The sequence below is a fragment of the Scyliorhinus torazame genome, chromosome 5, assembly GCF_047496885.1.
Source record: "Scyliorhinus torazame isolate Kashiwa2021f chromosome 5, sScyTor2.1, whole genome shotgun sequence".
Classification (NCBI taxonomy): Eukaryota; Metazoa; Chordata; class Chondrichthyes; order Carcharhiniformes; family Scyliorhinidae; genus Scyliorhinus; species Scyliorhinus torazame.
In genome coordinates this window covers 144429092-144453847 of record NC_092711.1, presented here as the reverse complement: position 1 = coordinate 144453847, position 24756 = coordinate 144429092, and the positions used below count along the sequence as shown (strand labels likewise).

At 47.0% G+C, this 24756-nt stretch overlaps 2 protein-coding genes across 2 annotated transcripts in view; one reads left to right on the top strand and one right to left on the bottom strand.

The window, feature by feature from the left end:
• The window catches only part of LOC140417949 (uncharacterized), a 226069-nt gene that overhangs the window by 37330 nt on the left and 163983 nt on the right, over nucleotides 1-24756 (bottom strand). Inside the window, exon 6 of the mRNA XM_072501382.1 lies at nucleotides 8786-8798. Coding sequence (XP_072357483.1) covers nucleotides 8786-8798 — 13 coding nt within the window. The remainder of the gene's footprint in view (nucleotides 1-8785; nucleotides 8799-24756) is intronic.
• LOC140419985 (uncharacterized) lies at nucleotides 20803-22789 on the top strand. The gene has a single exon (XM_072504018.1). The coding sequence runs from the start codon at nucleotides 21171-21173 to the stop codon at nucleotides 22539-22541; it is 1371 nt and encodes a 456-aa protein (XP_072360119.1). The 5' UTR covers nucleotides 20803-21170; the 3' UTR covers nucleotides 22542-22789.

The following is a 24756-nucleotide window of genomic DNA, read 5'->3' as shown; positions in this document are numbered from 1 at the left end:
GAGAGAAAATAGAATATGAGGGTAAACTGGCGAGAAACATAAAAACCGACTGGAAAAGCTCCTATATGAATGTGAAAAGGAAAAGATTAGCAAAGACCAATGTGGGTCCATTCCAGGCAGAGACAGGAGAGTTTATAATGGGGAATAAGGAAATGGCAGAGAAACTAAACGATGTGTGTTTGTCTTCATGGAGGAAGATACAGAAATTGTTCTAAAAACGCAAGGGAACCAAGGGACTAGTGAGCACGAGGAACTGAAAGAGATTAGTATTAGTGAGAAAGCAGTACTGGAGAAAATAATGTGGTTGAAAGTTAATAAATCCACAAAGCTGATGCTCTACATCCCAGAGTGTTGAAAGAGGCGGCTGTAGAGATAGTGGATACATTGGTGGTCATCTTTCAAAATTCTATAGATTCTGGAATGGTTCCTGCAGATTGGAAGGTGGTAAATATAACCCCACTATTTAAGGAGGGGAGAGAGAAAACGGGGAACCACAGACCCATTAGCCTGACATCAGTAGGAGGGAAGATGCTACAATCTATTATAAAGGATGTGATAACATACGAATTAGGAGCAGGAGTAGGCCACTCGGCCCCTCGAGCCTGCTCCACCATTCAATAAGTTCCTGGCTGATCTGATTGAAACCTCAAAACCACATTCCCGCTGACCCACCGATAACCTTTCACCTTCTTGGCAAGAATCTATCCAGCTCTACCTTGAAAATATTCACAGACTCTGTTTCCATTGCCCTTTGAGGAAGAGAGTTCCAAAGACTCGCGACCCTCGGAGAGAAAAGGTTCTCCTCTGCCTTAAGTGGGCAAGTTATTACTTTTAAAGTGACTTCAATTTCTACATTCTCTCACCAGAGGAAACATCCTTTCCACATCCACCCTGTCAAGGCCCTTCAGGATCTTATACGGTCCAATCAAGTCACCTGAACTTCATCAGTCACAAGCCAATCATTCCTCGTAAGCCCAGCCTCCAGTTCCAGGTATGAGTCCAGTAAACCTTCTCTGAACTGCTTCCAACACATTGACATCATTCCTTAAATGAGAGCAATACTGTACACAGTGCTCCAGATGTGGTCTCACTGATGTCCTGTATAACTGAAGCATAACCTCCCTACTTTTGTATTCAATTCCCCTCACAATAAACAATAACATTTTATTAGCTTTCCTAATTACTTGCTGTACCTGTATACTCGCCTTTTGTGATTCATGCTCTTGGACACCCAGATCCCTCTGAATCTCAGAGCTCTGCAATCTCTCACCATTTAGATAATAAGCTTTTTTATTCTTCCTGCCAAAAATGGACACTGTCACATTTTCCCACATAATACTAGATTTTACACATCTTTTCCCACTCAAGTAAACTATCTATATCCTTTTGTAATCTCCTTATGTCCTTTTCACAATTTACTTTCCTACCTATCTTTGTATCATTGGAACATAGGAGCAGGAGTTGGCCATTCAGCCCGTCGAGCCTGCTCCACCATTCAATACGATCATGGCTGATCATCCACTTCAATGCCTTTTCCCCACACTATCCCCATATCCCTTGGTGTTATTGGGATTTAGATATCTGTCAGTCTCTGCTTTAAACACTCTCAATGACTGAGCTCCCACAGCCCTCTGGGGTAGAGAATTCCAAAGATTCACAACTTGTAGATTTCTATTGATCAAATGATTGCCCTGTTCTATTCCCGTATCCCTGTCGGTTTATTTCCCTCAAAAGCCCATACAATTTCCTATTGGAAACATTTCATCATCTCCGCTTCTACCCCCTTCGTAGGAAGTGGATTTCAGATATTTCCCAAATACTGCCAAACTCTGGTTCAAGTCTAAGATTTTCTTCAAATGTAAACGAGAATCAAAGGGCAAAGAAGGAGGCCATTAAGCCCAGCATTGCCATGCTAGCTCTTTGAATGAACAGTCTAATTGGTCCCATCACCCTGCAAGTTTATTTTCCTGCAGAATCTGTCCAGTTCCCTTTTGAAAGTTACAGTAGAATTTACTTCCTGCACCATTGTCAGGCAGTGAATCCCAAATCACAACAAGTCATTCTGTTTTAAATCAAATACTTTCATGAGATACTGTGTTTGGATTTTCACAGGGTATTTGAAATGAAGTGAAAGACATGGTTGTTACATAAAATCAAGCCTCAGTCTTTATGAGTGATCTTTGTGAGTGGACCAAGTGTGATATATCCAAGTTTGGGGACTAGTTCTAAAAATCAATTACATTTATTTGAGCGTCACAATGGCACAGTAGTTAGCATTGTTGCCTCACAGCACCAGGGACCCATGTTCAATTCTGGCCAAGGTCACTGTGTGTGGGGTTTGTACGTTCTCCCATGTCTGTGGGTTTCCACTGAGTGCTCTGGTTTCCTCCCACAGTCCTGATGTATGGGTTAGGGGGATTGGCCCTGATAAATTGCCCCTCACTGTCCAGGGATGTGCAGGTTAGGTTATGGGGTTACGGGTGAGTGGATAAAAGCTAATTACTGTGGATACTGGGATCTGAAACGAAAGAGAAAATGCTGGACAATCTCAGCAGGTCTGGCAGCATCTGTAGGGAGAGAAAAGAGCTAATTTTTCGAGTCCAGTGATTCTTTGTCAAAGCTAACAGTCAGAGAATGTGGGGAATATTACCCCGTTTCCCTGGGTTTCTGTGGCTATGACTCATCTTTCATTCTCACTCCACCGTATAAATATTCCCCACATTCTCTGATTGTTAACTTTGAGAAAGAGTCATTGAACTCGAAACGTTAGCTCTTTTCTCTCCCCACAGATGCTGCCAGACCTGCTGAGATTGTCCAGCATTTTCTCTTTTGTTACGGGTGAGTGGATATGGGTAGAGTGCTCTTTGGAAGAGTCAGTGCCGACTCGATGGGCTGAATGGCCTCCTTCTGCACTCAAGGGATTCTATGTCTATTTCTATAACCCCTTTCATGACCACACAATCCCCTAAAGCTTTTTACAGCCTTTGAAGTACTTTTGAAGTTTAGTCACTGTTGTAACGTCGGAAATTCTGGGTATGCCTCATTAATAATATTTTGTTTTAAAAATCAATCACTCGTCCAACTTCACTGTTGTAAGTAACAAAGTTAAGGAAGCCAAGTTAAACTCGTAAACGTGACTGGACCTTTATTTTAAAAATTCATTCTGTATAAACCAAACTGTTTCTCGAAACTGCTGAATGAGGCGAAATTATTTAAAGTAACAAATTGTTCCAGAATTTTGTAAAGCTACAGGGTATCATCCTGCCAAAGTTTGGCTCAAGTCTAAGACTCATTGTTCAATCCAATCAAAGTTAGTAAGAAAGAAAGTGATTGTCTTCCATCAAACAGTCTTTTTCAACGGGGCTGGTTTAGCACAGGGCTAAATCGCTGGCTTTGAAAGCAGACCAGCAGCACGGTTCAATTCCCGTACCAGCCTCCCTGAGCAGGTGCTGGAATGTGGCGACTAGGGGCTTTTCACAGTAACTTCATTTGAAGCCTACTTGTAACAATAAGTGATTTTCATTTCAACCAGTGGATATTGTATTAACCAAATGTATTAATTAAAGATTACTGTATTAATTAGCTACCAGTAACCGATGACTGATTAAGTAATGAGCATTAATTGAGTGACAATTAAATAATCAATAATGAATCAGTAAGTTATAGTAAGAGAGTTTTATTTCCTGTAAAAAATGTAAAAGCTTAATTGCTGTGTATGTAAAATATGTGCAATGAGGATAAATATACTGGCAAGAGAGACCTTCAAGCTCTGATTAGCCTCAACATTTGAAACTGTATGAATAAGGGATTGTATAGAATCAGATAAAGGGATAGTATGAAACAGTTCTATTGTATTCCTGTCTAAGATAATGAGAGAAGGTGGTGTTAGTAATTGGGGATCCAATTAAATTAATCCAGTGACCAAATTGACCAATGGTCATGTTACAACAGGCCCAACCCTGACAGGAAGTAATGGTCACTTTGGGGACAAAAGTAGAGGTTCTGAAGGTCTTCCTTGCTGGCCAAGTACTGAAGACTCCCAAGCGCCGGGTTCCAAGGAAATTACTGTCAAAGAAGGAGCCAGACTCCCGAGGCTGAATTCCGCAAGAATTACTGTCAAAGAAGGAGCCAGAGAGGGTTACACTTCTACAGACTGATCACCCACATGAAGTTGTAAAAGTCAATGTCTTAAAGTTTCTTTGAATAAACTTTTTAAATTTAATATAAAGCGAATTCTGTCTTTGCCTTAATTGCCTTGTCAGAACCAAAGTGAATGTATTAAATGGTAGGTTGGGGTTGGCTGAAATCAATAAAGTACCAGATAACAAGATCAGAAAGCATAAACCTTCAATTTAAAAGCTTGCATTTCTATAGCACCTTTCACAACCACAGGACATCGCAAAGTGCTTTCCAGCCAATGAAGTGTCTTTGAAGTGTTGTCATTGTTGTAATGTAGGAAACACAGCAGCCAATTTACACACAGCAAGATCCCACACACACCAATGTGATAATGAGCAGATGATCTGTTTTTAGTGATGTTGACTGAGGGATAAATATTGACCAGGACACTGGGGTAACTCCTCTGCTCTTCTTCAAAATAGTGGCTGTGGGAACTATTACACCCACCTGAGAGAGGCAGACAGGGCCTCAGTTTAACATCTTATTTGAAAGAAGGCTGTTCTTTCAGCCTCCCTCTGTGCTGGGACGAGGAATGTTGGATGTGATTTTTGTCCTCAAGTCCCTGGACTGGGATTTGAACCCACAATCTTCTGACTCAGAGGTGAGAGAGCTGCCCACTGAGCCACGGCTGACACTATAGACAATACAAAGTTAGAAAGGGAAAGTTATCTTTTAAAACTCCCACCCTTTGTCTTCCCTCTCACCCACTTTCCCTAAAGTACATCAATGTGACATGAAAAGGGGTGGCACGGTAATAATAGAAACCCCAGTATAAATAACATGGATTTGATTGGCAAATGTTGAAGTCTGGGTTTAGAGCCACAAGTATTGACTTCCCATTTGAGCCACGGGCACCTTTCTGTGTCTATTGCTCTTGTCAATGACAGCCAGGAGACGGAGCGGAGGCTGAATTTAGCTGAGAATAACAGGGCTTGCGCACCAGTTGGGAAACTGCCATGGGCGTCGCACTAATAGACAGGAAGGTGCTGGAGGACTGACTGGGAAATGGGCCTCCAACCAATTATATTGGTCACTCGGAGCTAAAGAGAAACCCGTCTCTTTAAATACATATACAGGGAAGAGGCTGTAATGAAATCTGTCCCTTTTAACCTGCACAAAAACAGGAGGCTCAGATTCACAGGCTGCAGGAGGAGACCATTCAGCCCATCGTGCCCCTGCTATCTCTTTGAAAGGACTCTCCCATTCATCCAACTGCTCTGCCCTTTCCCCACAGCCCTGCAAATTCTTCCCATTCAAGATTTTACTCTTTGGAAAGATACTATTGAATCTGCTTTCAGGCAGATCAGAGCAACTCGCTGTGTCAAATAAAATAAAATCTCATCTCCCCTCTGGCTCCTTTGCCAATTACCTCAGAGGGACTCACTTTCCGTTAAAGAGCCTGTCAACCCCTCTCACCCACTTTCCCTAAAGTACATCAACCTAATGCAAAGTCGAGAAAAATCAAATATTTTTACTGATAATAGTTTATTAATGAAACAGAACATGGTTAAAAAACAGAAAATGATTTGAGGATCAAAGACAACCAGAGTAAAAAGATGTTCACAATGTTATGAACCCAAACGGTTTGTCTTTAATTCATCTGTAGCCTGTTCCCTGCCCTCTTTGTGGAACACCTCCGCTCAGTCCACAAGCATGATCCTGACCTTCTGCTTGCTGCCATTAGAATTCACCACCTTGCTCTCATACATCGAAGATGGTAGCAGGAGGAGACCTTTTGGCCCTTCGAGCCTGCTCCACCATTCATTACGATCATGGCTGATTATCCAACTCAAGAGCCTAATTCTGCTTTGTCCCCATAGCCTTCAAACCCATACGCCCCAAGTGCTATATCTAGCCGCCTCTTGAATATATTCAATGTTTTAGCATCAACTACTTTTTGTGGTAATGAATTCCACAGGCTCACCACTCTTTGGGTGAAGAAATGTCTCCTCATCTCTGTCCGAAATGGATCCTCAGACTGTGACCGCTGGTTCTGGCCACACCCACCATCGGGAACATCCTCACTGCATCTACCCTAGTCCTGTCTAGTCCGGTTAGAATTTTATACGTCTCTATGAGATCCCCCCCTCATTCTTCTGAACTCCAGTGAGAACAATCCCAACCTCATCAATCTCTCCTCTTGTGACAGTCCCGCCATCCCTGGAATCAGTCTGGGAAACCTTCGCTGCACTCCCTCGAGAGCAAGAACATCCTTCCTCAGAAAAAGTGACCAAAACTGCACACAATATTCTCGGTGTGGCCTCATCAAGGCCCTGTATAAATACAGCAACATGTCCCAGCTTCTGTACTCGGAACCATGCTCACATTTCAGTCCTCGGCCTGCTGCAATGTTCCGGAGAAGCCCAACACAAGCTGGACCAACAGCCCCTCATCTTCCCATGAGGCACTTTACAGCCTTCTGGACTCAACATTGAGTTCAACAACTTCACACCCTGAACTCTCTCCTCCATTTTGATTTTTTTTTTGCCGAGTGCCAGTCTGCATCTTGTTTTCATGTTATTTTGCTTCCAGCCAGAGCTGTCCTTTATTCTGCCATTCCTCTGGACCAATACTTTGTTTCTTTACCACAACCATTACCTCTCCCTTTGCCTTTTGTTCCAGGACATTTTTGACATTTAATCTCACCCACACTCTAACCAATCCCTGACTTTCCCTTTTGTTCTACATGACCCTCCCCCTTTCTCACCAGCATCGACTGGGAACCCATCTGGCCCCGCTGCCTTCCCTGCCTGCATCCTCCCAATCGCCACCTTCACCTCCTCCACCCCCTCCTCCAACCCTGCCCTCTCCACCTCCCCAACCTCGGGCACTCTAACCCACCCAGAAACTCCCTCATCTCCCGCTCCTCCTCTGGTGGTTCTGATTTATACAAGTCCCTATAGAACTCCTCAAACACCTTATTAATCTGTTCTGGAGCCACCACCAGCTCCTCCATCCTGTCCCGCACCCGAACTATCTCCCTTGTTGTGGCCTCCCTACGGAGCTGACCTGCCAATATACACCCTGCCTTCTCCCCATACGCATAGACAGTCCCCCTTGCTCTTCTCAACTGATGCACATCTTTGCCTGTGGACAATAGGTCCAACCTCGCCTCCAACTCCTTCCTCTTTACCAGGAACCCTGGGTCCGCGTTCCCCGCTCATCACCCATCCATCCCAAAATCTCTTCTAGCAGTATTTGGCGTTCCTCACTCTCCTTCCGACCACCTTGACCTTAAATGGGATCACCTCCTGTTCCTGCCAGAATTGCCCCATCCACTTCCTCTTGCAAACACCTCACCCAGTATCGAGCCCCTCCCCCCACCATTCATACCTCCCAGGGCCATTGAAACCTGTTTGACCAGGTTCCAATGACCGTGACCCCTCCCCCACCACACTCCCGTTCACTAAGCAACCTACGTTTCCTCGTGTGGTGACCCCTGCTAGAGTCCCCCATCCTCTCCACCCCCTCCTCAGTAACTGAGCCCCACGTCCCTGAAACCAAGAAACAATACAGAACCACACCATAAGGAAAAAAACACAACACTCGTAGATAAACTCCCCCCCCCCCCCCCATTTAAGAGACAGAAACAAAACCCCAATCAAATAGAAAACCCTCAATAATAGAATGCAATCCCCGTCCCCACCAACCAAGCCCAAATCCCAACTCTCATCTCAGTCTCAGTCCTTCAGCCTGAACGAACGCCTCTGCCGCCTCCAAATAAAAGTCCTTTGAGTTATGAGTGACTCTCAGCTTTGCTGGGTAGACCACACCAAATCTCACTCTGCTGCCATACAATGCCCCCTTCACCTTATGGCGTGGGTTTCCTCCGGGTGCTCCGGTTTCCTCCCACAGTCCAAAGATGTGCAGGTTAGGTGGATTGGCCATGCTAAGTTGCCCATAGTGTCCAAAAAATTGCCCTTAGGGTTGGTTGAGTGGGGTTACTGGGTTATGGGGATAGGGTGGAGGTGTGGGCTTGGATAGGGTGCTCTTTCCAAGAGCCGGTGCAGACTCGATGGGCCGAATGGCCTCCTTCTGCACTGGAAATTCTATGACTCTATGACCTGTCCAAAGGACGCCCGCCTTCTCACCAACTCCTCCATCAGTTCTTGGTATCTGCATCTACCAACACCTTCCCACTTCACATCCGCTAACTAATGGCATTCTGCTCTTTTATTACTGCCCTGGTGGGGAATGCCACCCAAGGCTGCACTTAGCATTATTCCTGCACTGAGGATCTCCAAAAGGAAAGCTGCTCAATGCAGGAATAATGCTAAGTGAAGCCGCCTTGACCCCCTGACTCGACCCCCGGACTCTCCAATGTCCCAACTCACCTATAAGAGAGTCCTTGGGCCTCCCCACCCCACCTCACATGGGCAGTGCACCCCAGGCTTCAAACCCAGTGCAAGCAAAATGCCAGCCTGACACCATGGCACTGCCCATGTGGTACCCTGGCAGTACCCCTGCCAGCCTGACAGTGCTACCTGGGCACCCCAGAAGTACCAGGCTGGCACCTGGGTGGCATGAAGGGTGCCTAGCTCAAAACCTTCTCATTTACGTGGTAGCCGTGGAAGCAGACTATAACCGTCCTTGGTGGCTCATTCACTCCAGACTTCGGCCTGAGTGACCGATGTGGCTTGTCCAACTCAGAGCGAGAATGTTGTTCCTCCTCCTCCATCAACACAGCAAAAATCTTTGCAAAGTACTCGGTCGGCCTCAGGCCCTCCACTCCTCAAGGCAGCCCACGATTTTCAAATTTTCCCTCCTTGACCAGTTCTCCAGGTCTCCTACCTTAGCTCTGAGCCTTTGTTGACTCCTGTTACTCTCCACAGCTCCTCACCCATCGAGGCGAACTGGTCACTGTGTAGTGACAGTGTCTCCTCCCCCCCTTCAACTTCTGTCCTTGCTCCCACACTTCGACCAAAGTCTTCATCTCTGCCGCCTTTACCAGGGCAAACGTCTCCATCACCCACTCTAATGTGAAGCAGGCATCTCCCTCCGAAGAACCTCCAAACACTTCAAACAGCCTTTCAAGCTCCACTGTAGCGATAAGACCCTGTTTGTGCTAAAATGACTGATTGCAGGCATGATGGGAAGGTTTTGGTCAACTTGAAATGAGACGTGTTACCTTTTGACTGGTGACCTATTTAGAATCTGCAATGCACTGATGGAAAAGATTGTGAAATGCCGAGCAGAACCTGAGTTGACACCTTTAACCACAATGTCTGAAGAATGGAATTAGGGTTAGAAGAAAAATGTCATTCAACAGTTCGAAGTAGAGTAAATTTGGCCTGTCTGGGACACGGGTCAGAAGGAGAATAAGAACCAAGCCTCGAAGATTCCGTTTCAGCGACGACCGAGGATCAAATGGGTGAGGCTCAGAGAATAGAACAGACCTCCGCGAGGAATGTGGCCAATTCAGTTCAGAGGGGTAATATCTACTTATGTCTGAAGCTCTGACATCACCTCGGTCAGAGTTTCCCCGGTGAGGGGAGCGGCCCCACCCGACGACCCAGCCCCGCCACCTTCCTTCCTGCAGGACTCACAGCAGCACTCGCTGGCGGACCTTCGCTCGCCCCCTTCTTTCCAGCACCTTTCCTCTGGGACTTCGACATTCCTCAACCTCCTTATGACGTCCCACAACAACCTATGTAAAAACTACCCCAAAACCAGGCATAAACATCCAAAAATCCGAGACTCTCGCAGGAGCCACCTAACGTGTGACATCCACCGACATGTTGTCACCGGAAGTCCCCGGAATGAACAATATCAATATGACACCAGCATCAACATATTAACGACAGGCCATTCATCTGCTCTGTCTGTGGACAGAGCTTCTCTCAGTCAGGCAGCCTGCTGGCACTGGGGAGAGGACATTGAAAAATGTTCCAGGAGTGGGATGGAATTCAGCCAATCCTCCAGCCTGTTGACACACCAGCGAGTTCAAACTGGGGAGCTGCTGTTTCCGTGTTCTCTGTGCGGATAGAGAGTCACTCACTCATCCCACTTCCTGACACACCAGCGACTCCTTGTTTGACTGCAGGGGTTGGGCTCTGCTGAGGGAAATATTCACTCTATCTGACCCCCTCAGAATTACACACAACTCAATTCAATCTCCCCTCAGCCTCCTCTGTTCCAATGAGAACAACCCCAGCCTCTCCAATCTTTCCTCATAGTTAAAATTCTCCATCCTGGGTAACATCATCATAAATCTCCTCTGCAGCCTCTCTCGTGTGATCACATCCTTCCTGTAATGTGGTGATCAGAACTGTCCACAGTGCTCCGGCTGTGGTCGAACTGGTGTTTGATCCAGTTCCAGCACAATCTCCCTGTTCTTATATTCTTGGCCCTCAGTTACCAAAGGAAACTATCCCACCTGCCTTCCTAAGCACTGATAACAGAGAGTGAGAGGCAGCCGAGAGTGACAGAGGGAGAGAGAGGCAGCAGAGGGAGAGAGAGGCAGCAGAGGGAGAGAGAGGCAGCAGAGGGAGAGAGAGGCACCAGAGAGAGAGGGAGCACGAGAGACCGAGAGAGACAGGAGAGAGAGGAGAGAAAAGAGAGAGAGAGAGAGAGGCACCCTAGTTAGTAACAAAAATAAGTAATGAAATTGTGTTCCGACAGAGATCTGCATGAACTGACACCACTTTATTCACAGATTAACAGAGTAATCACTGTATTTGAAACAATGTTATTCACTTTTGGAATTGAATGAATTCAGGGTCAGATTAACTATATCATCCTCAGTATCAGATAGGTCTGTTTAATACAGGACAGGGTTAAACCCAGTGTCCAATATTAGAGGTCTCTGTGGCTGTTGGATGCCTGGTTTCACTGCCCAGCTGACAAGCCCACAGCTTCAATGAACCTGTCTACCCAGGGTCTGTTTCTAAACCCTCATCACAACATATTACTTGGTTAGCTATTTATATATGGTCATCATGGTCAGACAGCTAACACAAAGCTCAACCAGAAACTATGGTTCTTCTTTCTACTGATTCCAGCTCCTACAAGGAGTGACGGCATCTCCAGCGCACAGCTCTGTTGCTGGGCTGTCATTGACATGAGCAATAGAGAGGCAGTTGTTGCCTGAGGCTTAATGGGGAGTTGAAACTTGTAGCTCTAAATCAACTGTGTAAGATTTCTGAAAAGATCAGTAACTTTAAAAGATAAATTCGAAACCCAGTGAACAAATGAAAGAGTCATAAGGCAAAAACTTCAAGTTTTATGAATTCTACTGCAGAAAACTAGAAACAACAATGCCTAAACACTATTTTTATTAGGAATGTATCTCTTAAACTATCAATAGACTTTGTCCTTTTACTTTTTAAAATTTTAGAGTACCCAATTTACCCGTGCACATCTTTGGGTTATTGGGGTGGAACCCACGCAAACACGGGGAGAATGCGCAAACTCCACACGGACAGTGACCCAGAGCCGGGATCGAACCTCGGACCTCGGCGTCGTGAGGCAGAAGCACTAACCACTGCGCCACTGTGCTGCCACTTTGCCCTTTAATGTGGTAATGCCGGCATTGGTCTGGGGTGAGCACAGTAAGAAGTCTTATAGCACCAGGTTAAAATCCAACAGGTTTGTTTTGAATCACTAGCTTTCGGAGCGCAGCTCTTTCCTCAGGCAAATGAAGAGGTGGGTTCCAGAAACATATATATAGATAAAGTCAATGATGCAAGACGATACTTTTGAATGCCAGTCTGCAGGTAATTAAGTCTTTACAGGTCCAGACAGAGTGACTGGACAGTTGGTAGGATTTTGCAAGCCCAGGCCAGATGGTGAGGGTGGGGGGAGGGGAGGGGGGGGGGGGCGGTGGTGAATGTAATGCAACATGAATCCAAGGTCCCGGTTGAGGCCGTACTCATGTGTGCAGAACTTGGCTATAGGTTTCTGCTCAGCGATTCTGCATTGTCGCGCGTCCTGAAGGCTGCCTTGGAGCGGCTATCCCTCTTAATAATAATATTTATTTTTGTCACAAGTAGGCTTACATTAACACTGCAATGGGGCAGCACGGTGGCACAATGATTAGCATTGCCGCCTCATGGCGCCGAGGTCCCAGGTTCGATCCCAGACCTGGTCATTGTCCATGCGGAGTTCGCACAGTCTCACCGTGTTTGAGTGGGTTTCACCCCCACAACCCAAAGATGCGCAGCCTAGGTGGATTGGCTATGCTAAATTGCCCCTTAATTGGAAAAATGAATTGGGTACTTTAAATTTTTTTTAAAACACGGCAATGAAGTTACTGTGAATCTCCCCTCATCGCCATATTCCGGCACCTGTTAGGGTACACAGAAGAAGAACCCAGAATGTTCAATTCATTAATAGCACGTCTTTCAGGCATTCTAGTACGAGAGGTAATAGTCTTAGGATAAGACTGAGGAAGGAGCAGTGCTCCGAAAGCTAGTGTTTGAAACAAACCTGTTGGACTTTAACCTGGTGTTATCAGACTTCTTATTGTGCTCACCCCAGTCCAACGCCGGCATCTCCACGTCACAGGATAAGATGGGCAGCATGGTAGCACAGTGTTTAGCACAGTTGCTTCACATCTCGAGGGTTCCAGGTTCGATTCCGGCTTTGGTCACTGGCTGTGTGGAGTCTGCATGTTCTGCCCGTGTCTTCGGAGGTTTTATGCGGGAGCTCCGGTTTCCTCCCACAGTCCAAATATGTGGAGGTTAGGTGGATTGGCCATGATAAAAGGTGGATTGGCCATGAGGACATTAACAGTGCGGTAGATAACGGGGAGCCAATGGATGTGGTATATCTGGATTTCCAGAAAGCCTTTGACAAGGTGCCACACAAAAGGTTGTTGCATAAGATAAAGATGCATGGCATTAAGGGGAAAGTAGGAGCATGGATAGAGGATTGGTTAATTAATAGAAAGCAAAGAGTGGGGATTAATGGGTGTTTCTCTGGTTGGCAATCAGTAGCTAGTGGTGTCCCTCAGGGATCAGTGTTGGGCCCACAACTGTTCACAATTTACATAGATTTGGAGTTGGGGACCAAGGGCAATGTGTCCAAGTTTGCAGACGACACTAAGATAAGTGGTAAAGCAAAAAGTGCAGAGGATACTGGAAGTCTGCAGAGGGATTTGGACAGGCTAAGTGAATGGGCTAGGGTCTGGCAGATGGAATACAATGTTGACAAATGTGAGGTTATCCATTTTGGTAAGAATAACGGCAAAAGGGATTATTATTTAAATGATAAAAAATTAAAACATGCTGCTGTGCAGAGAGATCTGGGTGTGCTAGTGCATGAGTCACAGAAAGTTGGTTTTCAGGTGCAACAGGTGATTAAGAAGGCAAATGGAATTTTGTCCTTCATTGCTAGAGGGATGGAGTTTAAGACTAGGGAGGTTATGCTGCAATTGTATAAGGTGTTAGTGAGGCGACACCTGGAGTAGTGTGTTCAGTTTTGGTCTCCTTACTTGAGAAAGGACGTACTGGCACTGGAGGGTGTGCAGAGGAGATTCACTAGGTTAAGCCCAGAGCTGAAGGGGTTGGATTACGAGGAGAGGTTGAGTAGACTGGGACTGTACTCGTTGGAATTTAGAAGGATGAGGGGGGATATTATAGAAACATAAGATTATGAAGGGAATAGATAGGATAGATGCGGGCAGGTTGTTTCCACTGGCGGGTGAAAGCAGAACTAGGGGGCATAGCCTCAAAATAAGGGGAAGTAGATTTAGGACTGAGTTTAGGAGGAACATCTTCACCCAAAGGGTTGTGAATTTATGGAATTCCTTGCCCAGTGAAGCAGTAGAGGCTCCTTCATTAAATGTTTTTAAGATAAAGATAGATAGTTTTTTGAAGAATAAAGGGATTAAAGGTTATGGTGTTCGGGCCGGAAAGTGGAGCTGAGTCCACAAAAGATCAGCCATGATCTCATTGAATGGCGGAGCAGGCTCGAGGGGCCAGGTGGCCTACTTATGTTCTTATGTTCTTATGATAAATTGCCCTTCGTATCCAAAAAGGTTAGGTGGGTTCACTGGGTTACGGGGATGGGGTGGAGACGTGGGCTGGGGTGGGGTGCTCTTTCCAGGGGCTGGTGCAGACTCGATGGGCTGAATGCCCTCCTTCTGAACTGTAAATTCTATGATTCCACTGGATGCTTCAGTTTATCCCACAAGCCCCGAAAGACATGCGGTTAGATAATTTGGACATTCAGAATTCTCCCTCTGTGTGCCCGAACAGGCGCCAAAATGTGTAGCGTAGGGGCTTTTCAGAGTAACTTCGTTGCAGTGTTAATGTAAGCCTACTTGTGACAAAAAAGATTATTGAAAAAAAAGGCAGCAAATTCAAAACAGAGTTGAGGAGAAGCTGCTTCTCCCAAAGGGCTGTGAATCTGTGGAATTCACTACCCCAGAGTGCGGTGAAGCTGGGACAGTGAGTAAATTTAGGGAGGAGTTAGACAGATTTTTAATCGGGTTGAAGGATTCTTCTCCATGGGCCAAATGGCCTAATTCTGCTCCTATATCTTATGACCTTATGAAAAGGGGAGACATTGATTTGCTCCCAGATGTTGCCCAGAGGAGAATGTTTTAGTCTGAAACTCATTGTCCAACCTCAACATTGTGACATCACAAAGGAGCTCGTCCTCTTAATCAACCAATAGGAATAAGCCCGCTCCGCGGTGACGTCACTGCCCAGCGCGCAGATGCGGGAGCCCGGCCCCCACCCATTGTTCTCCTTCCCCCACATATCCTCGAGACAAGTTTTTCAGGCAACCGGCTGACAGTTCCGGCCGTCGGTGAAAGCCCTCCCCCACCCCTGATACGGGACTGCGCATGTCTAAGGGAAGGGGAAGCTGCGCATGTGTCGAGGAGCTCACTTCCGCTGACATTCCTGCTCAGGTGTTGACCAATAGGAAGATTGGACGACCGGAAGGACTCTGCTCCTCTGCCAATCAGAGCTCTCCATTGTCTCAATGCGGAAGCTGGACATGGCGGTTTCTGCCGAGCAAAACTGTTGTTCTTCCAACCCTGAATGAGCTTGAGCTGCACACAGACTGAACCTTCCTCCTGTCTCCAACATCTGTGAGTAACTCTTTTATTGTCGTCACAATTATTACAGAAACCAATTTACAAGGCGCCAGGCCTCATTACACTTCAAATTGACAATTAAACAGTCACTGAACACGAAACAGCTGCAAGGCACAAGGCCCAATTACATTTCACAGTAACATTGTAACAGTCATTGAACACAAACAGCTGCAAGGCGCACGGCCGAAATACGTTTCCAGATACCAATTAACCAGTCACTTATCACAACCAGCCGCAAAGCACAGGCCCTACGCATAGTTCAAGTAACAATCAGACAGTCACATAACACGAACAGTCGTGAGGCACAAGGCCTCGAAACCCAACGACCGTTCCAAAAGGAAGAAAGAACAGAAAACCACAAAACACAAGTACATCGAGGCAACGACCTCTAAACATATAAACAAGCAGTCGCGAGGCACAAGGCCTCGGAACCATACGACCACTCCAAAAGAAACAGAAAAGAAAAGACAAAAAACAAAGCCCAAAAGTACAACACAGGACACAGGCACATTTCAAGGTGACGACCTCTAAACACATAAGACAAGCAGTCGCGAGGCACAAGGCCCCGATACAATACGGCCGCTCCAGTTACAAATATGACCCACAGGGCCTCGATACATTTTAACAGTGTCATATCAAACCCAATCACCAGGCACCAGGCCTTAATTCACCCCAGAAAAGATTTAACAGGATAGAATCAATCACCGAACACTAATCCCTGCTCACCCACCCCCGTTCACCCCGCCCTGCAGCCGACACCCCGGGGGAAAGGCCCCTCCTCGCTAAGAGCACAGACCACCGGAGAGCCAGACCCGGGCACGGCGGAGGAGAGAGGGTTCCCCCCTCCTGGACCCCGCCCAAAGGCACGGGACCATTCGGAGGGAGAGCAGTTTCGGACCAACTAGCGTTCCACCACAAATTCTAAATACCATTTCAGGGAGACCCGAAATGAGTTGAATGTCATAGGCTGCTAAATAAAACAAAAGCAAAGAAAACATGAAAACAAAATCCCTTAGCACACATAGAAAACTCTATAAAAAAAGAGTCCAATAATTTTGCACGTTCCACATCATGACCCCGGCTCTCCAGCCGAAATTTCACAAGGAACAACATGTCCTCAAAGTCCTCCAATGGCAGCGGCCAGAGTCGCTCCAATGTTGGCAACAGTCGACAACGGGGAAGAAAGTCCCAGAGTCAGTCCCAACCGCCCACAGGGCGTCCAGGGGGGCCGAACCCCCGGAGACCCCAGGAACGGCAGCAACCCACCCCGGGCTGCAGGCCGCGGGCCGCCCATCGGGTATCCACTCCCGGTTCCGACCCGCCGCTTCCAGCAGCCTATCCAGCTGCCATTCTTCCTCCATTCCTTCGTCCTCCATTGGGCGAACTCAAAACCGCCGACAGCAAACCTCACAGTCCGAAGCAGCGTCTCCGCAGCTCAACCGCTGACTTGAAACACGACTGGTCGCAATACTCCGAAATCGGTCTTCTCCCCTTCCCTCGGGGACCAGGAGCAATGGGCGCTGAGTTGCTGTTTCACCCCATCCAGGAAGCTCCCAGAGGCGGCCTGCCTTTCGAATCGGCCCGGGGGCGGACACCAAGCTCGCACACAACCGCCCAACGCAGCCGTCAAATGCGAGTGACAAGTCAGCCGGTTGCCTGGAAACCTTGTCTCGAGGAGGTTCTGTTGTCGGTTTATTTTCCCCCTTGTTCAAGGGGCGGGCGAAACAACGGGCGGTGGGGGCGGGGAGCGCCGGGCCTGCGCACTGGAACCCGGTGACGACAGCGCGGAATAGAGTAATTCCTATTGGCTGATTCGGGCAGTGCCCCATTGTGATGTCACAGCTGAAGTGAAGGAAAAAAACTCCAACATCTGTGAGTAAAACACTTTCTTTTCTCCCCCTTTCCATTTCTCATTCTGACCTTCAATTGGTGACTTGCGGCAACTGAAGGGAAAGGAAGTGAATCCAGGGAGGGTGCAGACTCTGCAAAGCTTGGCCCAGGTCTCTCTCTCTCTCTCTCAAAGACATTGACATCCTTTGTTCCCTCAGCTTGACACATTTATTTGTCTGGCTAAAAGGATGGTCTCTCGCCACCGGAGGTAGCAGCGCGGTTGGGTGACCTGCACGACTTCCTGCGGTTAGAGAAGAGAAAGTCTGAGTTAAGGGTGCAGCAGGGGGGTTTGAGAAAAGGTGGGGGATGTTTGTGACCGTGTTTGAGGAGCTGTTCGTCGCCGGGGGGGGGGGGGGGGGAGAAAAATCTGTACAAACTGTATAGTTGATTGTTGGGAAGAATGTTTCCCGGGGTGTTTATTTGCTGTAACCTACTTTGATACAAGTTTGAATAAAATGCATTGAAAAAATAATTAATAAATAAAAGGATGGTCTCTTTCCTGATGTTCACAATTAAAGGAAGAGAAATTGGTGGCAAATCTCAGCAGGTTTGGCAGCATCTGTAGGGAGAAAAAAGCTGACGTTTCAAATCCAATGACTCTTTGACAAAACTTTGACAAAGAGTCATGGAACTCGAAACGTCAGCTCTTTTCTCTCCCTACAGGTGCTGCCAGACCTGCTGAGATTTTCCATCATTTTCTCTTTCGTTTCAGAAGCCAGCACCCGCAGTAATTTTCTTTTATCACAATTAAAGGGCTGGTTTTTCCAGGAGATGGCTGACATTTAATGGGACAGTAAATTAATATTGGCTAGAGATATGTCTAGTCTTTTTAAATTAGATATATTATTTATAGTCTGTAATAAAATACATTTACTATTATTTCTGGTTGTGTAATATTGTACTGTTGCTATTTATATATTTCCAGTCATCTCTTCCCTCAAAAAGCTATTAGTCTATGGAATTCTCTTCCACAGGGATCAGTGGAGTCTGTGGATCACTGAATATATTCAAGGTTGAGTTGGACAGATTTTTAATATTTCTTTTGTTATGTTTTTTTACCATTTAAAAAATAATGAATGCAACAGAATAACAGAAATATTGATGGAAAATGGGTACAGTGTAGAACAACTGATACTGCCAGCATAAATACAAGCAACACATTGCAGAATTAATTCATAGCAGGATATTTGAGTGACCAGAGCCTCTAGATGAAATGCCAGATCAGTTAACAGGTTAACATAGTGAGTGGGGAAAGAGGGTAAGATGATATAAAAACAGAAGAATAACAATGCAGGGCGCATACCCCAAAATATTACAAAACAGACTAACAGCATAGTTGAATTAAAATAACATAGATGCCATAGAATCTCTATAGTGCAGAAGGAGGCCATTCGCTTCTTCAAGTCTGCACTGACCCTCAGAAAAAGCACTCACAGCGGCAGACTCCCCATCCTATTCGCATAATCTGGTGCATTGATCATGGTCAACCCACCTAACCTAACACCGTTTGTGCGGAGGGGCAAGAATTCAAAAATCCCTAAAACAGTACTACAATGGAGAAGAAACATGGGAGGCCTGGCCCTCCCGAACTTGCAATACTATCACTGGGCAGCCACGGCCGAAAGAGTGAGGAGATGGGTAAAGGACCCAGACATGGAATGGGTGAGGATGGATGAGTCCTCATGTACAGGAATGATCCTCCGGGCCCTCGCCATGGCAACACTCCCATCCCCGCCAGCACCGTTCCAGTGGTGGCAGCTACCCTGAGAACCTGGAACCAGATGTGGCAGCATTTCAGTCTGACCGATGTGTCCTTCATGGCCCCCATCTGCGGCAACCATAGGTTTGCACCAGCCATTCTCAACGCCACCTTCAAGAGGTAGAGAAAGGACGGGGGAACACTGATGGTTAGGGACTATGACACAGGAAATAGACTAGCGACCTTAGAGGAGCTGACAGAGAGACTGGTCCGACCAAACAGGGATGAGCTCCAGGTCAAAAACTTTCTCCGCAAGGAGACACCAGCACACCCAGGAACCCTGAGAAGCACAATGCAAGAGGGGTTACTGGACGCAGACAGTCTGGGGAAAGGAAACCCTGAGGACCTGTACCGACAACTCTTAATAAGGATGCGCTCCTTACTTGACGAAACCCAGGAAAAATGGGAGAAAGTGCGAGGGATGGAAATAGGGTGGGGACTCTGGAGCGAAGCACTGAACGGGACCAACTCCACCTTCTCCTACGCAAGGCGAAGCTTCATGCAGTTGAATGTTGTGCACAGAACATACCTGACAAGAACCCGAATGAGCAGGTTCTTCCCGGAGATGGAGGACAAATGTGAATGGTGCCAGCGGGTCCGGCAAACCGTGCCCACATGTTCTGGGTATGCCCCAGACTTGTCGAATTATGGACAGCCTATTTAGACGCAATGTCCATGGTTATGAGGGTGGAGCCGTGCCCACAAATGGCAGTCTTCGGGGTATCAGACCAGCCAGAACTATTCATGGGGAAGAGGGTGGACGCCCTTGCCTTTGCTTCTCTAATTGGCCGCTGGAGAATCCTGCTCGGCTGGCGATCAGCAGCACCACCCACAGCTCAGACTGGCTGGCAGACCTATCGGAATTTCTCCACCTGGAGAAAATCAAGTTCACCGTCCAAGAGTCAGAGGATGGTTCCCACAAAGTATGGAGGCCATTCACCAACTTGTTCCAGGACCTGTTTGAAGCCAGCGGCCAATGGAACACTGGGGAGGGAGCTGGGCATACGGGATCACAGGGAGCAGACAGGAAAGGGGGGGGGGGGCTACTGGGACAAGGAGGGAGAACCCAAAACCAACTGACACAGAGACCAAAGAGTCTAGAACAAAAATACGAGAAGAGGAACCCCCAAGGGAAGGTTTAAAACAGGACAGGGAGTGCGTGGGGCGGAAGTGGGGAGGCCCATCAATGGGGGGGAAGGGAGGGCACCGTCCACTTGTAAATAACAGATAACTCCCATTGTACAGTGAAGGGCCCAGGAAAGGACCCAGAAACGACGAGTGAAGGGGGCGGAGGGGAGGGACGGGAGATGGGGGGACCGGCACAAAGGAAATTGACATGCACATTGTAATCGGCAGAGTTACCCTGACTGCTTGGATAGTGTATAATAAGCATTGCCACAAGTCTGCGACTCGATGAAAAAGAGGTGAAAAAAATCTGCCCCATCCAATCCCGCCTCAATTTAAAGTGTTCCTCATAATCCAGATGTGTTTCCTGTACTAAACCTATGTTGACTTTCTCCTTAAGAAAGGAGAGGATCTTTTTCCTTCTGATAGGGTGAAGGATGCCCCGTACATTAAATGAGAAAATTTGCAGATTAACTGCCGCCATTAGTTAGGTGACAGAGAGAACAGGAACAGATTTTCACACCACAATCGGGCGTGTGCCATTACCCCCTCCTCCAAGTCACTTTACCAAAGTCTCCCCAAACTGCTCCTTTCACAGATAAAAGCCCCGTCTGTACCAGAGTAGGATAAAGTCAACAACACATCAACCCTCCCATAATAACAAAAATACAAAAGAATCACCACCACAATAGATCCAAGGGGACATTTCTCAATAAGACTGAGGACCCGGAGGATTAACCCCATGGCCAGACTGTCGTTACCCTCAGGATACCTTCTCCAAAATTAGGAAAAGAAAAGTAACTTCTGTAAATTGTTTTGACAGGATATTAGAAGAGGAGGAATTACAGACAGAAATCTCAAATGTCACGTCTCGATCTGACTGAGTCTCTCAATTCCTTGGAACTGAGTATCACCGGACTTTGAATCTAGAAGGAGAAATGTTTGTCTTTTCTGTCGGCTTCAAAACATCAGTGAGACTGGAAAAGCCCCGAGACACACACACCTGAGTGAGAGTGTTCCAGAGCACTGACTGTGGAAAGAGCTTTAACCAGTTACACAGCCTGAAAAAACATCACACCATTCACAGCAGGAGGGTCTTACACGTGTTCTATGTGTGTACGAGGCTTCAAATGATCGGCAAACCTGGAGAGACACGAGGAGACCCAAAATATGAAGATACCGTGGAAATGTGGGGACTGTGGGAAAGGATTCAGGTTTCCATCTGCGCTGGCCGCTCATCGGCGTATTCACACTGGGGAGAGGCCGTTCACCTGCTCTGTGTGTGAGAAGGGATTCATTCAGTTATCCACCCTGTTGACACACCAGCGAGTTCACACTGGGGAGAGGCCGTTCACTTGCTCTCAGTGTGAAAAGGGATTCACTCAGTTATCCGACCTGCGGATACATCAGCGAGTTCACACTGGGGAGAGGCCGTTCACCTGCTCTCAGTGTGAGAAGGGATTCACTCAGTTATCCCACCTGCGGAGACATCAGCGAGTTCACACTGGGGAGAGACCGTTCACCTGCTCTCAGTGTGAGAAGGGATTCACTCAATCATCCGACCTGCAGAAACATCAGCGAGTTCACACTGGGGAGAGGCCGTTCACCTGCTCTCAGTGTGAGAAGGGATTCACTACTTCATCGAGACTGCTGGCACACCAGCGAGTTCACACTGGGGAGAGGCCGTTCACCTGCTCTCAGTGTGAGAAGGGATTCACTCAATCATCCCACCTGCAGAGACACCAGCGAGTTCACACAGGGGAGAAGGCGTTAACCTGCCCTCAGTGTGAGATGGGATTCACTCAGTTATTCAGCCTGCGGACACATCAGCGGGTTCACACTGCGGAGAGGACATTCACCTGCTCTCAGTGTGAAAAGGGATTCACTCGGTTATCCGACCTGCGGCGACATCAGCGACGTCACACTGGGGAGAGACCGTTCACCTGCTCTCAGTGTGAGATGGGATTCACTGCCTCATCGAGCCTGCGGAAACACCAGCAGGTTCACACTGGGGAGAGGCCGTTCACCTGCTCTCAGTGTGAGAAGGGATTCGCTCAGTTATCCAACCTGCGGAGACATCAGCGAGTTCACACTGGGGAGAGGCCATTCACCTGCTTTCAGTGTGAGAAGGGATTCACTCAATCATCTGACCTGCAGATACATCAGCGAGTCCACACTGGGGAGAGGCCGTTCACCTGCTCTCAATGTGAGAAGGGATTCACTACCTCATCGAGCCTGCGGAAACACCAGCAGGTTCACACTGGAGAGAGGCCGTTCACCTGCTCTCAGTGTGAGAAGGGATTTACTCAGTTATCCCACCTGCGGACACACCAGCGAGTTCACACTGGGGAGAAGCCGTTCACTTGCTCTCAGTGTGAGAAGGGATTCACTACTTCATCGAGCCTGCTGGCACACCAGCGGGTTCACACTGGGGAGAGGCCGTTCACCTGCTCTCAGTGTGAGAAGGGATTCACTCGGTTATCCAACCTGCAGAGACACCTGCGAGTTCACACTCGGGAGAAGGCGTTAACCTGCTCTTAGTGAGAGAAGGGATTCAGATATCCATACGCCCTGCAGGAAGACTAGCGAGTTCACCCCTGTAAGAGGCCAATCACCTGCTCTGAGCAGGGGAGACATTCAATGATCCGTCCCATATCCGGAGACACTAGCGAGTTAATTCTGGGGAGAGACCATTCATCTGCGCTCAATGTGGGGAGGGGGTTTTGTGATTCATCACACCTGTTGTGACTCCAACAAGTTCACAATAAATTACAGATGTTTGCTCCGTTGTTATTGTTTCTGCTCTCACTGACATCCAGGACTGCATTCTGTTCATTCTGACATCTGGTGAATGGTGATGATTGGAGGGTTTCTTTCTGCTGGACTGGCCGGTCTAACACCTCTGCCTCCGGTGGGCTGACCATTTTTGAGCCTCGTTGCGATTACCTGGTTCCAAGTTTGACGAGGAGCACAGAATGAAAAGGTGTTTGCACGTTGGAAGATATTTAGTTCCCAAAGCAGCCATGTTGCCATGAAGATGGGCTATGGTGGTTACAGGGTTCTTTTGCCTAATTTATCTGGGTGTTTCTCACAGAAGGAAACTGTCATGGTATGAGGGGCAAGTTGTCTGGTAGATTATGAAATTACAAGAAACATATCACTGAAAGTGGCAACGCAGGTGGATAAGGAGCTAAGAAGGCAGACGGCATGCTTGTCTTCATTGGTCGGGACATTGAGTATAAAAATTGGCAAGTCATGCTGCAGCTGTACAGAACCTTAGTTAGGCCACACGTGGAATATTGCTGACAATTCTGGTCACCACATTACCAAAAGGATGTGGAGGCTTTGGAGAGAGTACAGAGGATGTTTACCAGGATTTTGCCTGGCCTGGAGGGTATTAGCTATGAGGAGAGGTTGGATAAACTCGGATTGTTTTCACTAGAGCGACAGAGTTGAGGGACGGTCCGATAAAAGTTTACAAAATTGACTGGCATGGACAGAGTTGATTGTCGGAAGCTTTTTCCCAGGTTGGAAAAGTCAATTACCAGGTGACAGGTTTAAGGTCCGAGGGGCAAAGTTTAGAGGAGATGTGTGAGGGAGGTTTTTTTACACAGGGTGGTGAGTGCCTGGAACTCGCTGCTGGAGGAGATGGTGGAAGCGGGTACGATAGTGACGTTCAAGAGGCATCTTGACGAATACATGAATAGGATGGGAATAGACGGATACAGACACTGGAAGCACTGAAGGTTTTAGTTTAGTTAGACATCATGATCCAAGCAGGCTTGGTGGCCGAAGGGCCTGTTCCTGTGCTGTACTGTCCTTTGTTCTTTGTTGTTCTTTGTATGACGACAGACAATAGACAGGCAACCACTAGCATTTTATTTACATAAAATATAGATTCCTTTAAGAAGCAAAAATTAAACAGCAAAATGAAGCTATCGTGGCTAACAAGAAAAGTTAAAGATTCGATTAGATCAATGGAGGAGACTCAAAGTGGCTAAAATATTAGTGAGCCTGAGGATTGGGAACTTGTTTTAGAATTCAGCAAAGGACCAAGAAACTGATAAAGAGAAAATAGAATATGAGAGCAACTGGGGAGAAACATAAAAACTGACTGGAAAAGCTCCTATAGGAATGTGAAAAGGAAAAGATTAGCAAAGACCAATGTGGGCCCAGTCCAGACAGAGACAGGAGAGTTTATAATGGGGGATAAGGAAATGGCAGAGAAACTAAACAATGTGTTTGTCTTCACGGAGGAAGATACAGAAATTGTACTAAAACACACAGAAAACCAAGGGACCAGTGAGCACAAGGGAATGAAAGAGATTAGTATTAGTGAAAAAGTAGCACTGGAGAAATTAATGTGGTTGGAAGTTAATAAATCCCCAAAAGCTGCTGCTCTACATCCCAGAGTGTTGAAAGAGGTGGCTGTAGAGATAGTGGATACATTGGTGATCACCTTTCACTATTATATAGATTCTGGAATGGTTCCTGCAGATTGGAAGGTGGCAAATGTAACCCCAATATTTAAGGAGAGAGAGAAAACTGGGAACCACAGACCCATTAGCCTGACATCAGTCGGAGGAAAAATGCTACAATCTATTATAAAGGATGCGATAACATACGAATTAGGAGCAGGAGTAGGCCACTCGGCCCCTCGTGCCTGCTCCACCATTCAATAAGTTCCGGCTGATCTGATTGTAACCTCAACTCCACCGAGACCCCTTAGAAAATACATCAGAGGAGATAGTAATAA